The sequence below is a fragment of the Panthera uncia genome, chromosome A2, assembly GCF_023721935.1.
Source record: "Panthera uncia isolate 11264 chromosome A2, Puncia_PCG_1.0, whole genome shotgun sequence".
NCBI classification, from domain to species: Eukaryota; Metazoa; Chordata; class Mammalia; order Carnivora; family Felidae; genus Panthera; species Panthera uncia.
The window spans coordinates 133712603-133733677 of record NC_064816.1 but is presented as its reverse complement, the minus strand read 5'-3'; the positions used below and the strand labels follow the sequence as shown (position 1 = coordinate 133733677).

The 21075-nt window shown below is 38.0% G+C and overlaps 1 protein-coding gene across 2 annotated transcripts in view; it reads right to left on the bottom strand.

The window, feature by feature from the left end:
* Positions 1 to 223: 223 nt before the first annotated feature.
* The window catches only part of CPED1 (cadherin like and PC-esterase domain containing 1), a 269131-nt gene continuing 248279 nt past the window's right edge, over positions 224 to 21075 (bottom strand). Inside the window, exons 22-23 of one of the 2 annotated variants that reach the window (XM_049641732.1) lie at positions 18789 to 18935; positions 224 to 2486 (exon numbers count right to left, since the gene is read on the bottom strand). In XM_049641732.1, the coding sequence (XP_049497689.1) occupies positions 2274 to 2486; positions 18789 to 18935 (360 nt within the window). In that variant the 3' untranslated portion in view covers positions 224 to 2273. The remainder of the gene's footprint in view (positions 2487 to 18788; positions 18936 to 21075) is intronic. The other variant, XM_049641733.1, reaches the window with a different exon arrangement.

Sequence of the window (21075 nt, the reverse complement as noted above, 5' to 3'; positions counted from 1 at the left end):
AAATAATCCTAGCATTTCAGGGCCTTATCTTTAAAAAAAAAAAAAAAAAAACACTTCACTGCACTGTGTTCAAAAGTTTTGGTTGTTGGACAGCAGGGAGTTCATCTGATCAAAATTCAGAGGATATCAGGATTGGAAGGAACTAGACAGTTATCCTATTAAACCACATTCAAATAGTTGAATGTGTATGATAATATCTTTGCCAAGTAATCACTCTATGGTTGTATACCTCCAGTAAAAATGAGAATGAAAGATACTCTTTGAACACAGACTATTACTAGTAAGATATTTATTAATAGTATTGTTACACTTGTTTCTAAAATCTATTATTATTTCAATGGTGAAGAGGTAAATGCAGGACTAACCTCAGTCAGATAGTTATTATAGTTAGGTTGACAGTAAATTACAAGAAACATCCCTGACTATAAACCTATTATAGAGTATATAATACATTAAAACATGATGAGAGGCTGCATGAATTGGCAACATTTTATATCACTAAAAAATAGTCAAAAACCTAAAAATAGTGTTTGCATATAGTTGCAGATATTAGAAAAATCTTTCATTTAATTTTTTTTGTTTTATTTTATATTTGAGAGAGAGAGACAGAGACAGAGAGCGAGCAGGGGAGGAGCAGAGAGAGACAGAGACAGAATCGGAAGCAGGCTCCAAGCTCTGAGCTGTCAGCACAGAGCCGGACGCAGGGCTCGAACCCACGAGCAGTGAGATCATGACCTGAGCTGAAGCTGGACGCTTGACCGACTGAGCTACCCAGGTGCCCCCAAATCTTTCATTTTAAAGGTTAATTCTGTACCACTTAAAAAAATCTATCTGTCAGAGGCAGATATGTATTGTTTATATCAAGTGATAGTTGTGCTTAAATATAACTTAAGACAGTTAAATATAAATTCATGTTTACTTTCATATAAAAATATATATAAAAATAGAGTATTTAAAGAGGTGGATATTCATACCAAGGAACTGATCAATCAAAATAGTCTCTCTTTTTTTGTATGGTAATGAAATTGAGGTATTTGTACAGTTGTTAATTTCAGACATGTATTGAATAACACTCTCAGCTTTATTTTTTCCCCAAAAGAAAAATAATCCTTTAAAACACAATTGTAACTGTGTGATAGCTTACAACAAAACACGTAAAATAAAGAAATTCACTATTTTGAAATTAAAATATAGAAGAGAAAGTTCTCAATACTAGAACTAGGTATGTTTTCTATATGTATGCCACAGTTTTAATAAAAAAATATTTTTATTCCTACTCTCAATTTGGATTAGAAAAATCAAAATATAGTTACCAATAACATGGTATTTGTGGACGTATACAAATGCTTTATGAAAATAAATGCCTATGCAAATGCCTAATCCTTTGAAAATATTTACATAAAATGTAACCTTAAATTACATAGGCCTCTAACAGCAAACAAAAGCTTTCTTAAGTAGTATCATCAATAAAACATATTAAAGTAATACATGAGGAACTACATTTTGTTTCTCACTTTAACATTACATTTTTTATCAACTTAGACTGCAATTACCCATCCAAGTTCACAGACAGGATAGGAGGGAATGTTACTGAAAAGTACAAAGAGTGCAAAGTTAAATCCATTGGTGTTTTAACTGTAAATTACTACACTTCCTATGTCTCTCCTAGAATCCCTCCGAATTCCCTGTGTGGCATTCCTGTTCTTTTCCTTTCAATTGTAAAATTTAAAAAGTATAGGAAGAAATGTTTTTCCTAAGCATTAGATTACAAAGTCTAAGCTATCGTACACATCACTCTTTCTCCTGGTAAAAAACACAAGCAGAATCCCTACTTGCAAATGGAATGTAACTGCTTTTTTCCCCTCTTCAGTATTAATGTACCGATAGAGAAGATAACACAATACTCAAGAGCATTATCCTTTTTGTCCACATAATTCAAGTGTCTATATTTCTCCCTATCATCATCATGCAATACCTAGCCCACAGTGGTTCCAATTTATGATTATACTTCAAGTAACCTTTTTCAAGCTCTAGCTTTCCCCTTGAAACCAAGTGATTGTCAAGTGCATATATTGACCTTATAAAGCTGTAGGAAGAAAAGTGTTATTATTACTTTTTTTTAAGCCATGTGTGCATTGGTGTATATGTGTGTGCCAGCATGCATGAGTGTGTGGTCAATCCAAGATACCCGTGATGTGTAGGATATGGTTCTTAGACCACGTCCAGGTGAGTGGCTTGCTTCCAATTCCAAGTTCAGTCCTCCTGCAGGGAGTCTACACAGTCCTTTTACTTGCACACATCCTGCTGAGAAGGATTTCAGAGCAAACCTGATTAACTGGACCTCTGACATGATATGGTGATTGAGAATTTGTTACAGAGTCTTGTTGTCGTTTGCTTTGATTGCTGAAATATTTTCCCACAATATGGTTTCTTGATTGTTTCATTCTGATAAAGTGATATTCTTTGGATAACTTTGACTTCACTACCTGCAAATAAAGAGCAAAAAAAAAAAAAAAGTCAAAATCAAGGAGATTCAAGCCCTGCGTAGATTAGTATAACTAACTCACAAACTTGAGCGGCATCTTTATCACAGAGATGTTGCCGAAAGGTGATAAATACGATCTATATAACCAAGAGCCAGAGTAACTTACCTGTCAAAAAACCCCCTAAGGTTGGAATTAGAATTTCTGCCATTTTTCTTACCTCAGGACAGTTGGTTCCAATGCATCTGAGGGATAGTTTCAGATGGTTTCTATACCACACTGTTGCCTCTGTGTGTGTGTGTGTGTGTGTGTGTGTGTACTTACGCCAAATGCTAACGTATGGAAAAGACACTGAGGTGCCTGTGCTGGGTCAGTGAATCAAACATGGTACTCTAAACCTGTCACGGCATCCCTTTATAGAATGGAAATTAAAGCTATTTGTGGAGAAAAGAAAAATACTTTTCCATTGCACAACCATAAGCTGATGCTGTTACAATTAGTGGTTTCATTTTTTCTGGGTACTTAGTAAGTTATGGAATTTGTAGAAGCAGGCTATGCCATATTAAGCTAATAACTTATATATGTTTGTACATATGTAAATATATTTATCTTAAAATGTTTTGAATAGGCAGAATTACAAAGCATTTATATAGCATAAAAAGATATATAACAAAAATTTCCTCCCCATCTCTGCTTCCCCACCTCCAGTCATTCAATTTATGAGTGATTAATAATGCAATTACAAGACATTATTTTTGGTCAATATGGACACATAAACTATATATTATTGGTGACTAATGAAGGTAACGCTGGCTCACATGGAGTTTTAAAATTCCTTTAAGTGCTATATAATGATTTAGATCCACATTTTTTTATTCCATATAAGAGGATACACCGAAAACAGCTCCAAAAATACAGGATATTTAAACAAATACAAGATACTTATTTTGAAGATAAGGTATTTTTAGTTATATGCAAGTAAGTATGAACCTTTTTAGAAGATTTACTGGACTAGAAATTCTGTAAAGATATAAACCAAAATGTTAACAGTAGTGATCTTTGGGTAGAGGAATTACAGGTGATTTAAAAACGTATTCTTTGTAACTTTTAGTCTTGACTTTTTTTATTTGAATACAACAAATGTACACTCCTTTATAATCATAAAAATGTTGAAGCTATTTCCATTCTGAAGAAAAAATGTAATAGTAATGCATTTTAAAACCAATTATACCCTGCTAACCCCAAAGAAATGAATTGTTTTCCTGTAGCTATGGGAGGTTTGGTTTTTTATGATCAGGCCTTCAGATGAAGTGACTCTTAAGAAGACCAGTGAAATCAGTGGGTTGTGGTAAGGAATCCCTACGGATGGTAATTCAGAGCTCAGTTTGCAGTTAACCACTGATTAATATTCCAGGTCCCAAGGTTGTAAGTTTCTCTTCTGTGCAGTTCTTTCCACCCTGTTTAGTTATACTACAACTTTAAATATGATAGGCCAGGAGGTGCACCAATGTTTTCCTGAAGGTTCTGTTTTGGAGGAGGTGTGTATTCAATGATAGCAAGATTAGTGAACATTTTTAAGGAAGTTTATTTAAGGAAACACTTAAGCATAAATATTACATTCAACCTTGAAAAAATATTATTTCAGTGTTCTGAAGCCAAAATAAGGTTACTTTTGTTTGTATAAGTTTATCTTAAGGTCTGGCTTTTGCAATTGCCAGATGATCTACATGCTAATTAAATGCAAAACAGTTAAAAATACATCTCATTGCAAAAGGTTATATCGTTCTTTAAAATTATCTCAATGTTTTGTATGATTTCAGGGTTGCATTTAATGTTGCATTACAAATGTTGGAGAATGCTAGTGTAGATGCTTACAGCAATCTTGAACGTGATTTATAAAAGAGATAACACAAAAATGTTTATGTCCAGTGTCTTTGTTGAAGCCTATAGCTTCTCCTCAAGAGTAGTGTCAATATTTTGCCAGATCACATGGGAAGGTTGATAATGTATTTCTATTTTTAAACCAGTAAGGTGATCTCTGAGAAAGGAAGATGGGATGATGGAGTCTCTTCCACCTTCTGAGGGCCTGCCTAATGCCTCACACAATGCCACTGGTCACAGCATGCTGTTCAAGATTGATTCCTACACATCTATCCCAGGGCTTGGCCCAATAGCACTTAATTCAGTTGGTTTCCTTTGAAAGCTATTTTGCAAGAGATAATCAAAGACGATAACTTTCCTAATTCTTTGATTAAGCCAGTATTACTTTGAAGCTGACTCCTGAAAGATGACAAACCTACAAAGAAAGAATTACTTCAATTTTGATTTGTCAAAATAAAGATGTAAAAAGTCCCCTCAAATACTATTGTAAATTGAATCCAGGAGTCTTTAAAAAATCCAGCATTATTGTGCACTATGCCACTAGCACATAAAATTTATTTCAGGCATGCAAGTTTTAACATTACAAAATATTTTGTTATAGAAAATCACCAAAGAATTATTTGTAGCTATATGATTGTTTACCTGGAGAACCCAAAGGAATCTACCAAAAAATAATGAGATGGTATAAAGTTAATATTTAAAAATTATATAGCTTTTCTATATTCTATCAATAATTAAGAAGAGATATATCAGAGAAAAGATCCCATTACAATACTAAAACAATTTCATTCAGTTTAGCGATTATGCAGGTGAAGAAAACATGAAGTTTAAAAAAATTTTTTTTAATGTTTATTTATTTTTGAGAGAGAGAGTGAGAGCGTGAGTTGGGGAGGGGCAGAGAGAGGGAGACACCGAATTGGAAGCAGGCTCCAGGCTCTGAGCTGTCAGCACAGAGCCCGAGGCGGGGCTCAAACCCACGAGCAGCGAGATCATAACCTGAGCCTAAGTCGGACGCCAAACTGACTGAGCCACCCAGGTGCCCCCAAAACATGAAGTTTAATAAAAGGAAAACATGAACAAATGGAAAGACATACCACGTCAAATCCCTCCAGATTAATTAAAATACTATGCCAATTGTAATCCCAGCAGTATTTGGTGGGGGGCGGGGGGAACATGACAAAGAAATCCTAAAATACATCTAAAAGAATAAATGTAAGAAAATAACCAAGACCAGTAACCAAATAAACAGTGGTGGGGGGTGGGGGGGATTTTCATTACCAAATGTTCACTCATCAATATTAACTGAGTCTACCACCAGCCTACCATAGACCCAGTTTTTTGTTGCATAAGCCAAGTATAAGCAGAATTCAATACTGAGAAAATACAGGGATGTCCATGCTACAGATTAAAATGCATTTCATAAACTGCTATTCTTTCCTAAAAGTGTTTCTAGAGCAATAAAGTAGTTCTAAATGAAGCCCAATGTTATATAAATCTAGCAATCATAAATGCTGACATTGTAAGAGTATTAATTACATGGAATTAAAATCAAGAGTGTATGTATAAAATGGAGCTATGTACCAAACTGCTAATAGAATCTCCAATGGGGAAGGGAGTGAGAATTGAGGGGTATATATGACATAAAGGCTGGAATTTTGTTTTAAGATTTTATCTTTAAGTATTCTCTACACTCTATTTGGGGCTCGAACCTACAACCCCGAGACCAAGAATTTGCATGCTCCACCGACTGAGCCTGCCAGGTACCCCTAAAGGCAGGAAGTTTTGTTTTTATTCTGTATACTTATTTTTACATTTTTACAGTTAGCAAGAATTCATGTAATCCTTGTATAATAGAAAAGCAGTAGAAAAGATTTACTGATTTATTTTTTTCCATATAATATCCAATTTTCAATCTTCAGTGTTCTCTGTGACAAAACACATGGAGTAATTCAAATATGGTCCCTACCCTCAAGGGGACTATATAAAGACACATGTCTAAGATACTTGAAGTAAGCACAAGAATGAAATGACTTCAAAGACATTGTCTGAGACTAGCTCCCCAAGGTCAGGCACCATGTTGTTTCCACGTAACGAATAGTTTCTTCATACGTTACTTAGTGCTAATTTATGGTGGGCATGGTAATCTGTTCACACAGCTATTATTTCTTTGAACTTATTTGTCAAATTTAGTCTCCAGCATTGCTGTCAAACTATTATCTCCAAGTTTCAAAATATTACTTTATTTTACCTACTCTTATGGGCTCCAAAGTGCAGGAAAAGGAGTTAGCTACAATTGTAAGGCTTGGAAATGTTTTGCAAGTGAAGATGTTGATACCTGTACAAAAAAGGGCTAATTGCTTTTTTTCTTTGATCTCTTGTGTGGAAATGTGCCCGTTTGGGTCCTTCCCCACATCAGAGGACCACTTAGGATTATTAAAATCCAACTTCCTGAGAAACTTAACAGAAATCCATGGGGGAGGGGAAGGAAAAAAAAAAAAAGAAAAAAAAGAGGTTAGAGTGGGAGAGAGCCAAAGCATAAGGGACTCTTAAAAACTGAGAACAAATTGAGGGTTGATGGGGGGGTGGGAGGGAGGGGAGGGTGGGTGATGGGTATTGAGGAGGGCACCTGTTGGGATGAGCACTGGGCGTTGTATGGAAACCAATTTGACAATAAATTTCATATATTGAAAAAAAAATAAAATCCAACTAAAGTGTCAAATGGAATGTGGCTCTGAAAGAGAGATGTTCTCAATACAAATGGTAGGTTACCTCTGGGGCACAGTAATAATAACAGTAAACGACAAAAGTGATCTATTAGAAAATATCATGAAAGAGACCTTGAACCAAAGACAAAAGACTCTAGACGTGTTTGTATAGGGATCGTCTCAACCAGAGACAAATTCTAAGTGTTTGATGCTGACAAATGCTCCTTTAAATTTCGGCGCATGTGACCTGGCCAACTGAGAAAGAGACGTGTACCTAGAGGGATAAGGAGGTATCACCTATGATTATGTAATGGGATTTGGCACACGTTTACATTACTCTAAACATGAATGTTAAATGACAATTCTTTTGACACTTTACTTATTTTTAATATTCATTTACTTATCTTTGAGAGACAGACCGCGAGTAAGGGAGGGGCTGAGAGAGAGAGGAAGACAGAGAATCCAAAGCAGTCTCTGCCGCTGTCAGTGCAAAGCCCAAAGCCTGACACGGGGCTCAAACCCACAAATCGTGAGATCATGACCTGAGCCGAAGTCGGAGGTTCAACCAACTGAGTGACCCAGGCACACCTCTTTTGACACTTTAAAATACTCCAAAGTAACTCTTTGTTTTTAGCTTGTGTGTGTGTGTTTGCTGTTGTTTATTTTCTTTTTATGAGTTTACTGTGTCAAATTACACATTAGGAAATAACATTAGGAAGCAATAGTGAAGGACAATTGGTCCTCAGAAAGTGTGATAAGCTGTTTGGTCAGCATTGTTCTATAATCACAAGTATAAATGTGACAATAAAAATTATCTTTCTCATGACAATGTTCAAATTTAGATTAAGTTATATGTAAGAATAGACTTTCAAGTAAAGATGACAATGTTTCAAAACAGTAATATATTTGTAATATATTAACTATAGAAACTTAGGAGTAATTTTGGTGCTGGAAGCAATTGCTGTCATGATAACATATTATAGAAATGTGGATGATAGGGGCGCCTGGGTGGCTCAGTCGGTTGAGCGTCCGACTTCGGCTCAGGTCACGATCTCACGGTCCGTGAGTTCGAGCCCCGCATCGGGCTCTGGGCTGATGATGGCCCAGAGCCTGGAGCCTGCTTCCGATTCTGTGTCTCCCTCTCTCTCTGACCCTCCCCCGTTCATGCTCTGCCTCTCTCTGTCTCAAAAATAAATACACGTTAAAAAAAATAAATAAATAAAAAAAAAAAAAGAAATGTGGATGATCACATTTTCTGTGACCCAGGGTGACAAGAATTGAAATTCTGTGCTTTGGCGTGCAGAAGTAAGTTTTACTTTTTCATAGGTTCCTTATATGCTAAGAGATCTCCCAGTTTATGACTGTAGATCTTTCTACATATCTGTGTAATTAAAGACCTGGGCACAAACACATTTTAGAAGGCATACAAATGGCCACATTTCAACTTGACTGGCTTTGTCCAATGGTTATTTTAAGACTATTTAAACAAATGAAAAACTGTTATAAATTTACACAACAATACTAACATTGCAACTTTTACTATTAAATGCATGTAATTTCAACCCTCAAAATTGATTTCACATAAATTTTAATCAGAATGAGTATATTACCATGTCAATTAACTGCTGCATCTGAAATAACTTAGAATTTTTGAAAAGTTACTACAAAAAAGGGAAAGCTTGGTGAATTATTGGAAAAGTGTCAGGCAGATTATAAGCAAATACCTTTCCTAAAACTGATCTTAACCTGAATAACACCCAAGGAACTTCTGATGTGGTTCCAGATCCACAGAACAAAATAGAAAACAATTTTCAGTGGCTCAAGCGTTCCAAAATCTCTCTAGACTGGATTAAGGGGGATGTTCTGATTATAAACGTGTTTCACGGACAGGGATGGGCTATAAAGAATGAGGGTAATGGCTTTCCACGTTTGGAAAACATGAGCTTGACCAAAATGTGCTAATGTGGTCTTTTAAAACAAATGTATACTATTGAAGTACTTTTTATTTGGTATAGTCATTCTGCAGCCATGACATTCAATCCAAGATCCAGTCACCAAATTTATGACCAGCTGAAAAAGTAGCCCAAGAATTCACAGAAATGGAACAAAAATAAAGCAACAAACAATAGCTACAAGCCAGTCCTTATAATTCATGGTTCCATTTCAGGAAATCGTGCAATTTTTACAGATAATAATGATTTTTTTCACCCTCCCCCCCAATATTGAATCATGGCCACATGAAATAAGTATGTTTTGATTGAAGGGAGTCCAACTTCTGAATGGGTCAAAGATGCTGGGGATTAGAGGGCAAGACTAAAGTTTTCTTTAGGAATGAGGAATTGTTTTTTGTTTTTGGTGTTTCCAGATTTGCAGTGTCTCAGTCTCTCCCCCCTACCTCCAAATCTCCAGTCCTTCTTACTCCGACAGCTGAGTCTTTTTAACTCCTGCTCCTTAGGCAGACCTCAGTTTCCGGCTCTGGGACAAATTCTGCTCTGAGGTGAGCAGACTGATTATAAGGAGGTATAGACCAGTAGCTTACCTATTTAATGTTAAACTGTTGGTTCTATCTTGTATTCCTATGCAGCTCTCCAGAGACTAATTCCCGTTTTAAACTCAATTTCCTAAGTGGCTGAATATTCATGTCACTGAATTCTTGATATAATATAAAAGACTTTCATTAGTGTAATTATTACAACCTAAGTTCCAACCTTGCTCTGTTTAGATGTACATCTTGGGTCTTGGAATCTATTTTGACCTTAACTTGCAGGTATTTGTTTCCATCGATCTCTCTTGAGCTGAGTTTTATTTAAGCAAGAAAATGTTACTTAGAGCCAATTTGTGTGGACCAACATTCAAACTGCCGACTTCACCGTAGGGATTCGCTGAGCACAACTGTGGCTTTTGAAAGATCTTCGATTGGGCCCCTCCGTTTCTTGTCAGAAGAGTCCTCTAGCCCCTTGTGTGAGGCGGTGCGCACCTGTCTGCTGGTATTTTGGACGGTTTGGGGGGAAGTTTAGGGGCTCTACCCTTCAGGTGCCAACTTGTACGTGCATTTTTCCGAGTTCAGCCTCTAGAATAATTTGTTCTTTCCCATACCCGTGTTTCTGAGTCCATCTCTGATGTTCAATTTTAAAAGAAATTGTATATATGGAGGTATATATGGACAGCCACGGGGTGGGGTGGGGTGAGGGATTCGGGGTCCACCAGTTTTGCCTACAGATTGACCCGTGTCTCAGCCCCGCCTTCTTCTGCGCCGGGCTCGTTCAAGTCTGGGTCAACCAGAGGCTCTGCGGGCAAGTGTGCCTTCCTCTCTAGTTGGTATCTCTCCTCTCTCTCATTTTCCACCGTAACCTCTTTTGTAGGCTAAGTTAAACTTCTTGAAATGAATTCGGATTTTTTATCTCTTATGAGTTATTTCTTATTCTGTCTTTTTGGGGGGAGGGAGGTGAATAGCTTTATGTCTTTAAAGTCTTTTGGTGGAGTTTCAAGTGGAAGAGAAGGTAAATGCTTGCGGTCATTCTGCCACATTTAATCTGTACTCCATGCATGATTTTTGACCTTCTTCTGTACGCTAGTTTTTCCAAAGTGTGCTTAGTGAGGTGTTAACAATGTTATTAAAAAAAGAAAAGTGGTTCTGTGGTCAAAAATGTTTGGGGAAAACTGGGTCAAACTAAGTTAAATAGTTTCTTTGCTGTAACAGCTTTTTGGATCATTTAAAATACTAATATTATTTGAGAATCTTTACAGTGGAGGAGTACACAGAATTCCCCAAACCACAGATCCTGTTTTTACTTGGGTAGAACATCAAAACATAAAGTAGAAAATGCTAATCAAGGTAGTGCAGAGCCCATCTTAGCTTGACTTTTAAAGGTTGGCACTATTCCCCCAAAATGAGGGTTTACTGCAAAAAACATGAAATAGTTATGGGTCAACATCTCTTTCGTAGGCATACTGACATTCTAGGTTCTAGTACTGCAGAAGTTGGCATGTACAGCTGACTCATGGGGTCATAACACTAGTTCACATAGAGTGACTGGCACTCTTCGTTCATCTTTTATTTAATTATCCTTTTTAAGAGAGAGACCCTGATGTAATTGCTGTTACCACCATTCAATAGAGGATGCTCCTTCCAGAACAGGATTTTGTAGCAAACCATCCCAGGAAAGACTGGGCTCCCTTAGGGCTAAGGAATTCATTTTCAGCAGGCACTGATTTCTAATCTAATCACCCAGTGGAAAAAGCTACAATTCACTTGCAGATGATGAAATGAGCACAAATTACTTTACACGGAATAAACTGTCTAGAGTCGCTTTCCCCCAAAAGGGGTTTAGGAATGGTAGGCAGTGAAAGCTCATGTGATTCCTCTTTAGTTACAGGGCCATCAAAAGGTTTTGAATGACAACATTGGGTTGGAACTATAGACACATCCTGGTGGGGATACGAAGGATGAATTTGAGTAGTTGAAAGTGAAGGTTCTAAGATGAAAATATTGCAAAAGTCTAGGGCAAATACATCATAGAGAAGAAGAGGCCCTCCAGCCAACCTTGTTCATTTAGCAGCACCCGACCAACTATTTACAGTGTCCTTGACTTGATCCTCCCCCACATTATCAGGGGCTTTCCTCCTATGCCCTCTTGTATTCCTGATGTATTCTGTGGTAGAGATTATTCTCTTTCTGCCCATAAACATGAAAAGCAGTTCCTCCTACCCTAGACTACTTTGTCTAAGTCCAGTATCTTTCCCCATTTCTTTCTTTCTTTTTCTTCCTTCTTTCCTTCCTTCCTTCCTTCCTTCCTTCCTTCCTTCCTTCCTTCTTCCCTTCCTTCTTTCCTTCCAGAGGGGGCGGGTAGAGAGAGGAAAAGAGAGAGGGAGAGAGAGAATCTTAAGCAGACTCCACAACCCTGGGATCATGACAGAGCTGAAATCAAGAGTTGGACAGTTGGACATTCAATCAACTGAGTGCCCCACCTTTTTCTTATTTTCACTTGTTGAAAGGCTTTCCAGTCTCCTTTTCTCATTTCTTATACCTCCTCAATCTATTGTAGTCTTATTTGTGCCCCTAAAATTTTATTGAAATTGCTCTTTAAAAAAAAAAGTTTATTTATTTTTGAGAGAAAGAGCACAAGTGGAAGAGGGGCAGAGAGAGAGAGGGAGACACAGAATTTGAAGGAGGCTCCAGGCTCTGAGCTGTCAGCCCAGAGCCTGACAAAAGGCTTGAGCTCAAGAACTGTGAGATCACTATCTGAGCTAAAGATGGATGCTTAACTGAGCCACTCAGGAGCCCCTTTACCGCAATCACTCTTTTTTTTTTTTAATGTTTATTTATTTTTGAGAGAGAAATAGAGTCAAGTGTGGGAGGGGTGGAGAGACAGAGACAGAGAATCTGAAGTATGGTCCAGGCTCTGAGCTGTCAGCACAGAGCCCAATGTGGGGATCGAAACCACAAACGATGCGATCATGACCTGAGTCGAAGTTGGACACTTAACCGACTGAGCCACCGAGGCTGAAATTACTGAAATTTCTCTTAAAGTGATCAGAAAAGACCTTCTCAATGCCAAATCCATGACTATTTAAAAATCCATATCTTAATAAATCCTTCCATTACATTTGACAACATTAACGCTATTTCGATCTCTACAAATTTTCACTTTTTGACTTTTCGTCGCACCACACTCTACTAAGAGTTTTCCTCTATCAGTTTATTTTCTAAATTCAAATGTTCCTATTTCTCCAAACTTTGCTTAAATATTGGTGTCTCCAAGAGTTCTATCCTCAGTTCCTCTTACTCCACTCACTTTTTCTGGACGATCTATTTTCATTGTTTCAACTGTTCTGTTTTCTGATGACGTCCAACTTTTTATCTCCAGCCCCACCCTGCACCTCAAGCTTCAGACTTGTATAGCCAACTGCCTGTAAGAGATCTCCACCTGGATGTCCTACAGGCATCTCAAACATAACATGTTCAAAACTGAATTCATCATCTTTTCCCTGAGCTTGTACCTTCTGTCATTCTCTGACTCAGTTGCTGGTTCAGCTCTAATCCATCATCCAAGTTAGGAATCGTCTTTGAGTCTTTCTACTCCCTCATGCTGCAGATAAGATCTACAGGTTTTATTTTTAAAATAGGGCTTGTATTCTCCTTCTCTCTTATGCTTGCAGTCTCTGTCCTGATTTGGGCGAGCTTTTATCATCTCTCACCTGACTTCTGAAAAAGTCTCCTAACTTCTCTCCCAGACTCTGTCCTCTTTCACTCTGTCCCCCTTGATGTTATCAGACTTACCTATTTGAAACAAATATGTGACCATCTCATTTCTCTATAAAACCTTTCATTGGCTCTCCACTACCTATAGGATACAGTCTAAGCTCTTAACTATGATCTGGCCTTAGCCCACCTTTCCCAGGACCCTATTATAGTCGATGTTCTACAATATCCATAATTTCCTGTGATTTCCTGAGAACATCAAGTTACTTCAAAGCTAATGTGGTTTACATCGTCCCATGGGGTTGAATGGCCTCCTTTCTGCCATCACCCTATTAGCCTGACTACTCATCCTTTAACAATCAACTTGGACAATTTTCAAGAGGAGGTTCACTCAATCTTCATATTGGGTTAAGTGCCCTTTCTTGGTGTTATCACAATATCCTATTTATATGTATAACATGCTACTTAATATATTGTTTCATAATATGGGCTTTTATGCCTGATCCCCTGACTACACTGTCTTGAGGGAAGAGAATGTTTGTTATTTATGTTTGTATCACTACCATTTAGCTCAAGAACTGGACTCACAAACAAATTAAATAAAAGAATAAACAAGGTTGAGGCAACTGGAACAGAGTACGGAGAAAGGTTCAGCAGAATATTTAGTAGGTAAGGACTTGGTAAGTAGCTGGTCAGAGGTTGTTGGAGGCTGGGGAAAGATAAGAAGGAGTCAAGAATGATACTAGTTTGTAAATGAGAGTGCAGTAAAGAAAATCCAGGCCTTCTAGAGAAGAAAGTTTAAAGGGACTATTATACTTCTCTCTTTGGGGATATGTTGAGTTTGAGATACTCAAGGAGAGCCTAAAAAATGTTCTCCTAGCTCATTTTATGTAGTTAGTACAGCTCACACAGACACAAAATTTTTTTGAATTAAATTGCCATTGCTAATTTATTAAAAATAGCCATGCTGATAAATTCTGAGATCTGCTATCCACGCTAACTGTATTTGAATCAGTTGTTCTTTTTTCTCCAAAAGTCATTACCACAATTTTCTGGATAAATGAATTTAAAGGCTTTTTTCTTCATTGGGTTTATGACAACCTTTTAAAGTTTGAGGGAGAAAGGGAAAAACTTTAAGCCCATAACACAGAAGGAAAACTTTTCTAGGCCAGATAAGCTTTTGTTTACATAATTAAACTTAAATAATCAAGAGTATAAGATGATGATTAAATAGTAATAGGACACCATCTCTCACAAAGAACTAACAATCTTTTCTTCTTTCCATGGTTCCAGAATGAAAGGAAACCTAGTGGTATTAGAGCTGGGTAGTGATCAGAGGGATTTTTTTTTTTTTGCAGGGGGGCGGTGGGGGAGAACTGAGGCAAGAGGTGTAGCTACATCTGCCAGAAAACAGAGATATCATATAAGGTCTGTACAGCTGATTAGACTAATTAATAATCACGTAACTGTTGTGGTTTTGCCCCTCCTGCAGCCAGGTTTGGGCTGATAATATTTTTGTATCCTTCCCAGGTTTTAGCTTGTTCACACTAGATGTTTGCCACATAACTAACAGCACCATCCAAAACCACTCTTGGGAAAAAAATACCTGGATCCTGTTTGTTGTCCTGCATAAACGTTGGGAAAACAAAATTCCATTTCTGCCCATGAAGAGAAACACCTGCTTTTTTAACCAGCAGGAACATTTTAGTCAACATTGATGCACACTGGTTGGGAAATTGTTTAGAGATCCATGGCGGCAACATACTCTCTCTCGTGGTGACTTGACAGATGAAAGAGGTGGGCCGAGACCTCTCGTCTTACCTGTGGCAACAAGAGTCAGCTGATGCAGGTGTGTTATGGCTCTGATAGAATCCTCACGACAAATCAGAGGACGCAACAAGATCTTACTGTAATGGTTGTAGCAATCCTTCTTAGGTATGTGAGGATCTATTGTGGGAATGGCTTAATTGAACACCAGAAGATACAAACTCAAATTCTCATGGTTCTAGCACAGCTGATTTTAATTCTTGCTATTCCTGTATGACAAATTGCTTTGTCAGCTCATAAGATGAGCACAGAGGGAAAAAATGGCTATTATTAACAAATTTCTGTCCTTTAATATGTTTTACATGAGGCCAATAATCTCCTTTTCCCTGGCTTGCTACATTAATCATCAAATCATACTTTGCAAGGGCCTTTAGATTTTCTTGATTCTTTATAATAAGCTAACAGTGATTTAAGATGTTGGGTGATAGCTTAGAAAGATTGTAAAACCTCAGCGTCAGCAGTAGAAACGTCCTGAGCTACAAGAGGTGCATTTTGTTCAAGACTTAAGCAGCAATTACGCCAAAGTGATGAACGGGTGTAGAGACTTTGTGATGAAGAGAGCGAGTTGAGAAAGATGACCTTATCACTCTGCAGTGTAACTGGAAAGGCAAATGCCCCCAGAAGTATTTTAGCTCAAAAAATAAAACTTCAAAACAGTAATGCTGCTCCAGAATCAATTAAGATAATTTGGAAGATACCTATGTAGCTTGCCAAGTCAACATGCATTAAAAATAGGGCTTGAGGCGCCTGGGTGGCTCAGTCAGTTAAGCATCTGACTCTTGGTTTTGTCTCAAGTCATGATCTCATGGTTCGTGAGTTCGAGCCCTATATTGGGCTCTGCACTGATAGTGTGGAGCCTGCTTAGGATTTTCTCTCTCTCCCTCTCTCTCTGCCCCTCCTGCTCTCTCTCTCTCTCTCTCTCTCTTTCTGATAAATTCTGGGATCTGCTATCCCCTATCTGCTATCTTTCAAAATAAATAAATAAACTTTAAAAATAGGGCTTAAAAAACAATTTGTACATGATGATTACACATAATTATAAAGTCAAATAAGTGACATAATTTCACCTGACATGCTTAAATTATTGCTATGCAAATTAAAGCTATTTTTATAAGTAATATTTATAAGCCAATATTCTAGTTCTGATGGTTCAAAGAGCCTTTGTTGTAGTTCTCAAATTCCATGACTATTAGTGTCAACCGGTTAATGCTGTGGCAGGAGACACATGTAATGCAATCATGTGGGAAGGGCATCTTCTGTTTTTAATTGGAGCCATGCTGGAAATCTTTGGAAGACTTCTCCTTTTTAGACTTCCCGAGCACTAAAGATGAAAAAGAAAAACAGATACCCTCCCCTAAAATACTAATTGAAGACACATTATATAAAAATAAGTAAATAAATAAACCTTTTCTAAAAGAGGCAAAAAAAAAAAAGATCAGTATATTGTCTTTCAAAGTCCCTGTTTTATGTGGGTTTTGGCAACCTTTGACTTGTTTTTGCAGCCAACTATGATACTGGGCTGGCTCAGCTGTAAGATTATTTTTTCCCCTTTCTGGCTACCTGCTCTTGTGTCTCTAAGTCTTGACTTTTTGCAAACAGAATAGGAACTCAAAGAGTGTTATATTTTTTTGTGTGTGGAAGAAATAAATAAACACATAGTCTCCTACAGTGTAAAATCTGTGCTGCAACAGCATGGCCAAGCTTCAAGTTGCTAGACCAAAACTTAAGATGCCATGCTGTCTACTGTGGGTGCAGGCTCCCACTTCCCTGAGATGCAGCTCCATTTGTCCTACAAAATTATATGTAAAAAATATAACATAGAAAAAATATAACATATCCAGAAGAACCAATGCAGTGTCAGTAACTTTGGGTAGCCATAAAAATCTGAGGACCAAAATGAATTCTGATAGTCATCTTAAGGCTGAAAAACAGGATCCAAGAAACCTTTAGTGGTCATTTCCCTAGTCAGTCCAATGACTGCCTTCTGGTTTACCAAGGGGGCCATTTGAGAAAGAACAAGAGATCCCGTGTCTGGCAAAATGATCAGATGAGACATTGCAGTTTTTTCTTCCATTGCACTTTCAGCAGAAGCTCCTAAGATCTAGAGCAAACAACAGGAGCCAAGTAACTTCATACTCCAAAACAATGTATGCAAAACTTGAAAAAGTATAGACAAAATCCAGTTTTGCAAACCTTTGTCTCATTAAAAGAGTAGGGAAATGAAGATGAAGGAAGAGAGAGATTTTCCATGTGAGTTGTCCAGATGATTGACAGTCTTTCTCCCTCATAAGGAATTGCTTTACCCTTGCTTCAAGCCAAATGAGAGGGGCCTTCGAGAGACCAACTTTAAGAAGTGGACATGTGTCCTTTAGGGTTTGGGGAGCATTAGAATTGGTATGAGACACTGTGGCTATAGATGAGCTTTAAGATGGCCGGGAGAATGAGAGAGCAAGGGTGAGACCAAGAGCAAGAAAGAGTGAAAGAGAGAGAGGGCTGTATTGGCAGCTAACTCTATTTCTAGCAACAGCAGAGCAAGTGTGCATGAGTGTTTCTGGTGGACCAAAGGTGGGCAACAGTATAGCAAGCCTAGTGCTATTTTGAATAGTTTTCAGGAGGGTGACTGGAGTGGCAAGGTGACCCACAACAGAGGGAGGGACAATTGGAAGTCAAGGGGCCCAGGTATTGCCTCTATCAAGGAAGGCATAGTCAGAGGGCCCCAGTGGGAAGGAGGGTCTTCAAGGAAGTTTACAAAAGCACTTTAACAAGAATTAGCATGCCTTACCCAGAAAGTACATCAATGGGTTATGCTTACACCAGTCAAGTAAGACTTTCATTGTCCTTAACATCTCCATAACCTGACCCAGTGACGAAAGGGGTGAGAGAAAGAGGAAAGAAAGCTCCTACACCCTCTCTCCTCCTTTGGGCTTTGAGACCCAAGAGGGCCTGAGCTGGGGGAAGGAAATGACTTCATGTGGTTATAACAGGACTGGGCAATTTTAGTACTGAACTGTCATTCTCCTTATGCCTGAAAATACTTTTTCACTCTTATTATCTGAAAGTGGTTTTAAAGTTATGGGACTTACTAAGATTTTATTCAAGTGATATAAAGAGGAAATAATCACAGAGTTTGAAAAAATGGTGGGGGGGAAGGGAGGTTAAAATTATTGTCTGCTATCACCTTATCAGTTTAGCCTAATACATTACTGACTGCAAATGAATTAATTTTCACCAGGGGTGTTGGGGACTACTCAAAACACAGGCCCACCTGTTTAATGCATTGGATAAACCAATGGAGGAAGGTCGTTCATTAGTTTAGCACATTAAATTGTCTTGATTTTCATGCTCCACCAAAGAGATTTTATACCTTCTTTGGCCACAATTTCCTATGGGAAGGTTGAGAGTCTGTTAGTCAAGGCAAGTGCTCTCCACGTTTCCATCTTCCTGCTTTCATTGACCAGTGGTCTTAGTTTTTAAATCTCTACATAAAAACTAATTCTTTTTTAACATCTTATTTTGTAGAGTCTCAAGTTGTGATTGCTAAATGCTCTGGCTGAATAATGGTGAATACATCATTTAATCTCCTTTGGACATAGTTTTTTAATACAAAATAAGACTGAGAATATAATTAAAGATACAATGAGCAATCTAACCAATCAAAAGATACAATAAATAAAGAGCCAGCATAAATACCTCATGGAAGTGACATCCACACGTCCCCTGCAAAAACTCTTTGTATCGCCCCATCGTTATAGTAAATGTGTCAACCACTTCATAGCCATATGTCTTTGCAGCATCCAGAATAATCAAATTTTCTTTCCATAAGTTCTGAACTTCACTCTATATTGCAAAAGAGAAGAACGAGAATTTTTATTAAAAGGATTGTTTTATGATTTAATAACTCAGGTAGAAATCATGTAAATATAGTCTTTTTTACAGATAGATCCCACTGCAGGAAAAAGACTTAATTTCACATGCATTTTTTAAAATTTTATTTGAGAGAGAGAGAGCGAGAGAGCAGTGGGGGGGGGGTAGTGGTAGAGGGAGAGAGAGAATCTTAAGCAGGCTCCACTCTCAGCATGGAGCCCGATGCAGAGTATCGTGATCTGAGCCAAAATCAAGAGGCAGAGGCTCAAATGACTGAGCCACCCAGGTGCCTTTCACATGCATTTCTTTTTTTTTTTAATTTTTTTTTCAACGTTTTTTGCATTTCTTAAGTAAAGATGTGTTATCAGTTTTTTATTCAAAATATAAATATGAACATTTATGTATATATAAAAAACCAACACATAAATATCTATAATGACACACAGTTTGGAACTTTTCCTTCTATGAAAATTTGTTTTATTTCCGACAAAGATCCACTGAAATATTTAAAAGTCTTACTTTAAAAGTCAAAATTTGAAAATCACAAAGGCTGTCTCCATCTATTTGGACTTTTATTCATTTAGTCATTTGAATATTAATTAGTGTCTGTTTTGTGCTTAGCTCTGCTAAGGGACAAGAATACAAGGAAAAATAAATCATGACCCCTGCTCTTAAGACATTGTATTCTAACAGGAGAAATAGATTTGTAAGCATTTGCTCAGTCCTTTAATGGATTTAAATATGCTGGGCTCTGGGCTAGTCAGAAGAAGGAATAGCTGTGCAGGGGCAGGAGGACAGCTGGACAGTGAGGCTTCGGGAAGAGAATCCAAAGCAGAGTGAGGTTTGCCTATTGGATGGAGGTGGGGACACCAGAGAAGACGAGTGTGCTTCAGAGGGGCAGCAGAATTGAGTGAAATTTCCAGCCGCTGCTTTTTTGGATCATATTCTTCCCTCCCTCCCAACCATGTCCAAAGCAACAATGGCGCTTGGCAGAAAGTCTAATTCAGATCCACTGCTGAGAGGAGGGACCCTGCACTAACTATTCTAACTCTGAGATTCCTCATCAGCCTGGTTAGGATTTTCTTAGACTGACCTGTAGTCTGAGACTCTTCCTACCTCATCCATCCTTCCACTCCCTTCATATCAGACACATTACAGCCAACCACAGTGCCCAATGCATAGTAGACACTCAAAAAAATATTTGGTGCAAGATTGAGGGATATGCACTGGGTGCTATCCCCTGAAACTCTTCCTGCCTACTTGGCACCCTTCCCTTTATCCTTTCCAGACATTCTCCTTAATAAATCCCCTTATTCTGCTAATCTTGTCTGCTGTCTGTTTCTTAGAAAACCCAAACTGACAGAGGGAGGAGATTGCTCTTGCCTTTTCTAAAGGACAAAAATGCTGTTCATTTTCCTGGTGAAAAAGTGAATCACTTGCATTTGTTGATCAGGCTGCAAAGTAACAGAAGCAGTACACATAGGTCTAATTTTCTGTCTTCTCCACTGTGCTAGCATACCTAATCTTTATGTGACATCATTTCCCCCAAAATAAAAGTAGTGAACAGAAAAAATTCCCACTGAAGGAATCTAGAACAAGGAAACACATGTGAATTTCGTCTGTGCCACCATGTGAACCATGATGCTCAATATTGTTTGCAGGCGTCTTCTTGTCCAGTTACAAGTATTTTCTCAACTTTAATATGTCTGATTATGAAAGGTATATGGAACTTTACAGTAAGCAGTTTCTTAAGAGAGTTTTCTAGAGAAAGGTTGGTTCTCTGGGAAATAGATTCTGAGATGGGAATTTGCATAACAGTGGAGTGCTTTGGGGGATCAAACACTTATAAGGAAGTGATGTAGCTCCAACAGAGGCTTTTTGTGCATCCCCCTGGGAGTTTTATTTTTTTTTAATTTTTTTTTTAATGTTTATTTATTTTTGAGACAGAGAGAGACAGAGCATGAACGGGGGAGGGTCACAGAGAGAAGGAGACACAGAATCTGAAACAGGCTCCAGGCTCTGAGCTGTCAGCACAGAGCCCGACGCGGGGCTCGAACCCACGAACCGTGAGATCATGACCTGAGCCGAAGTCGGTTAAGCGTCCGACTTCGGC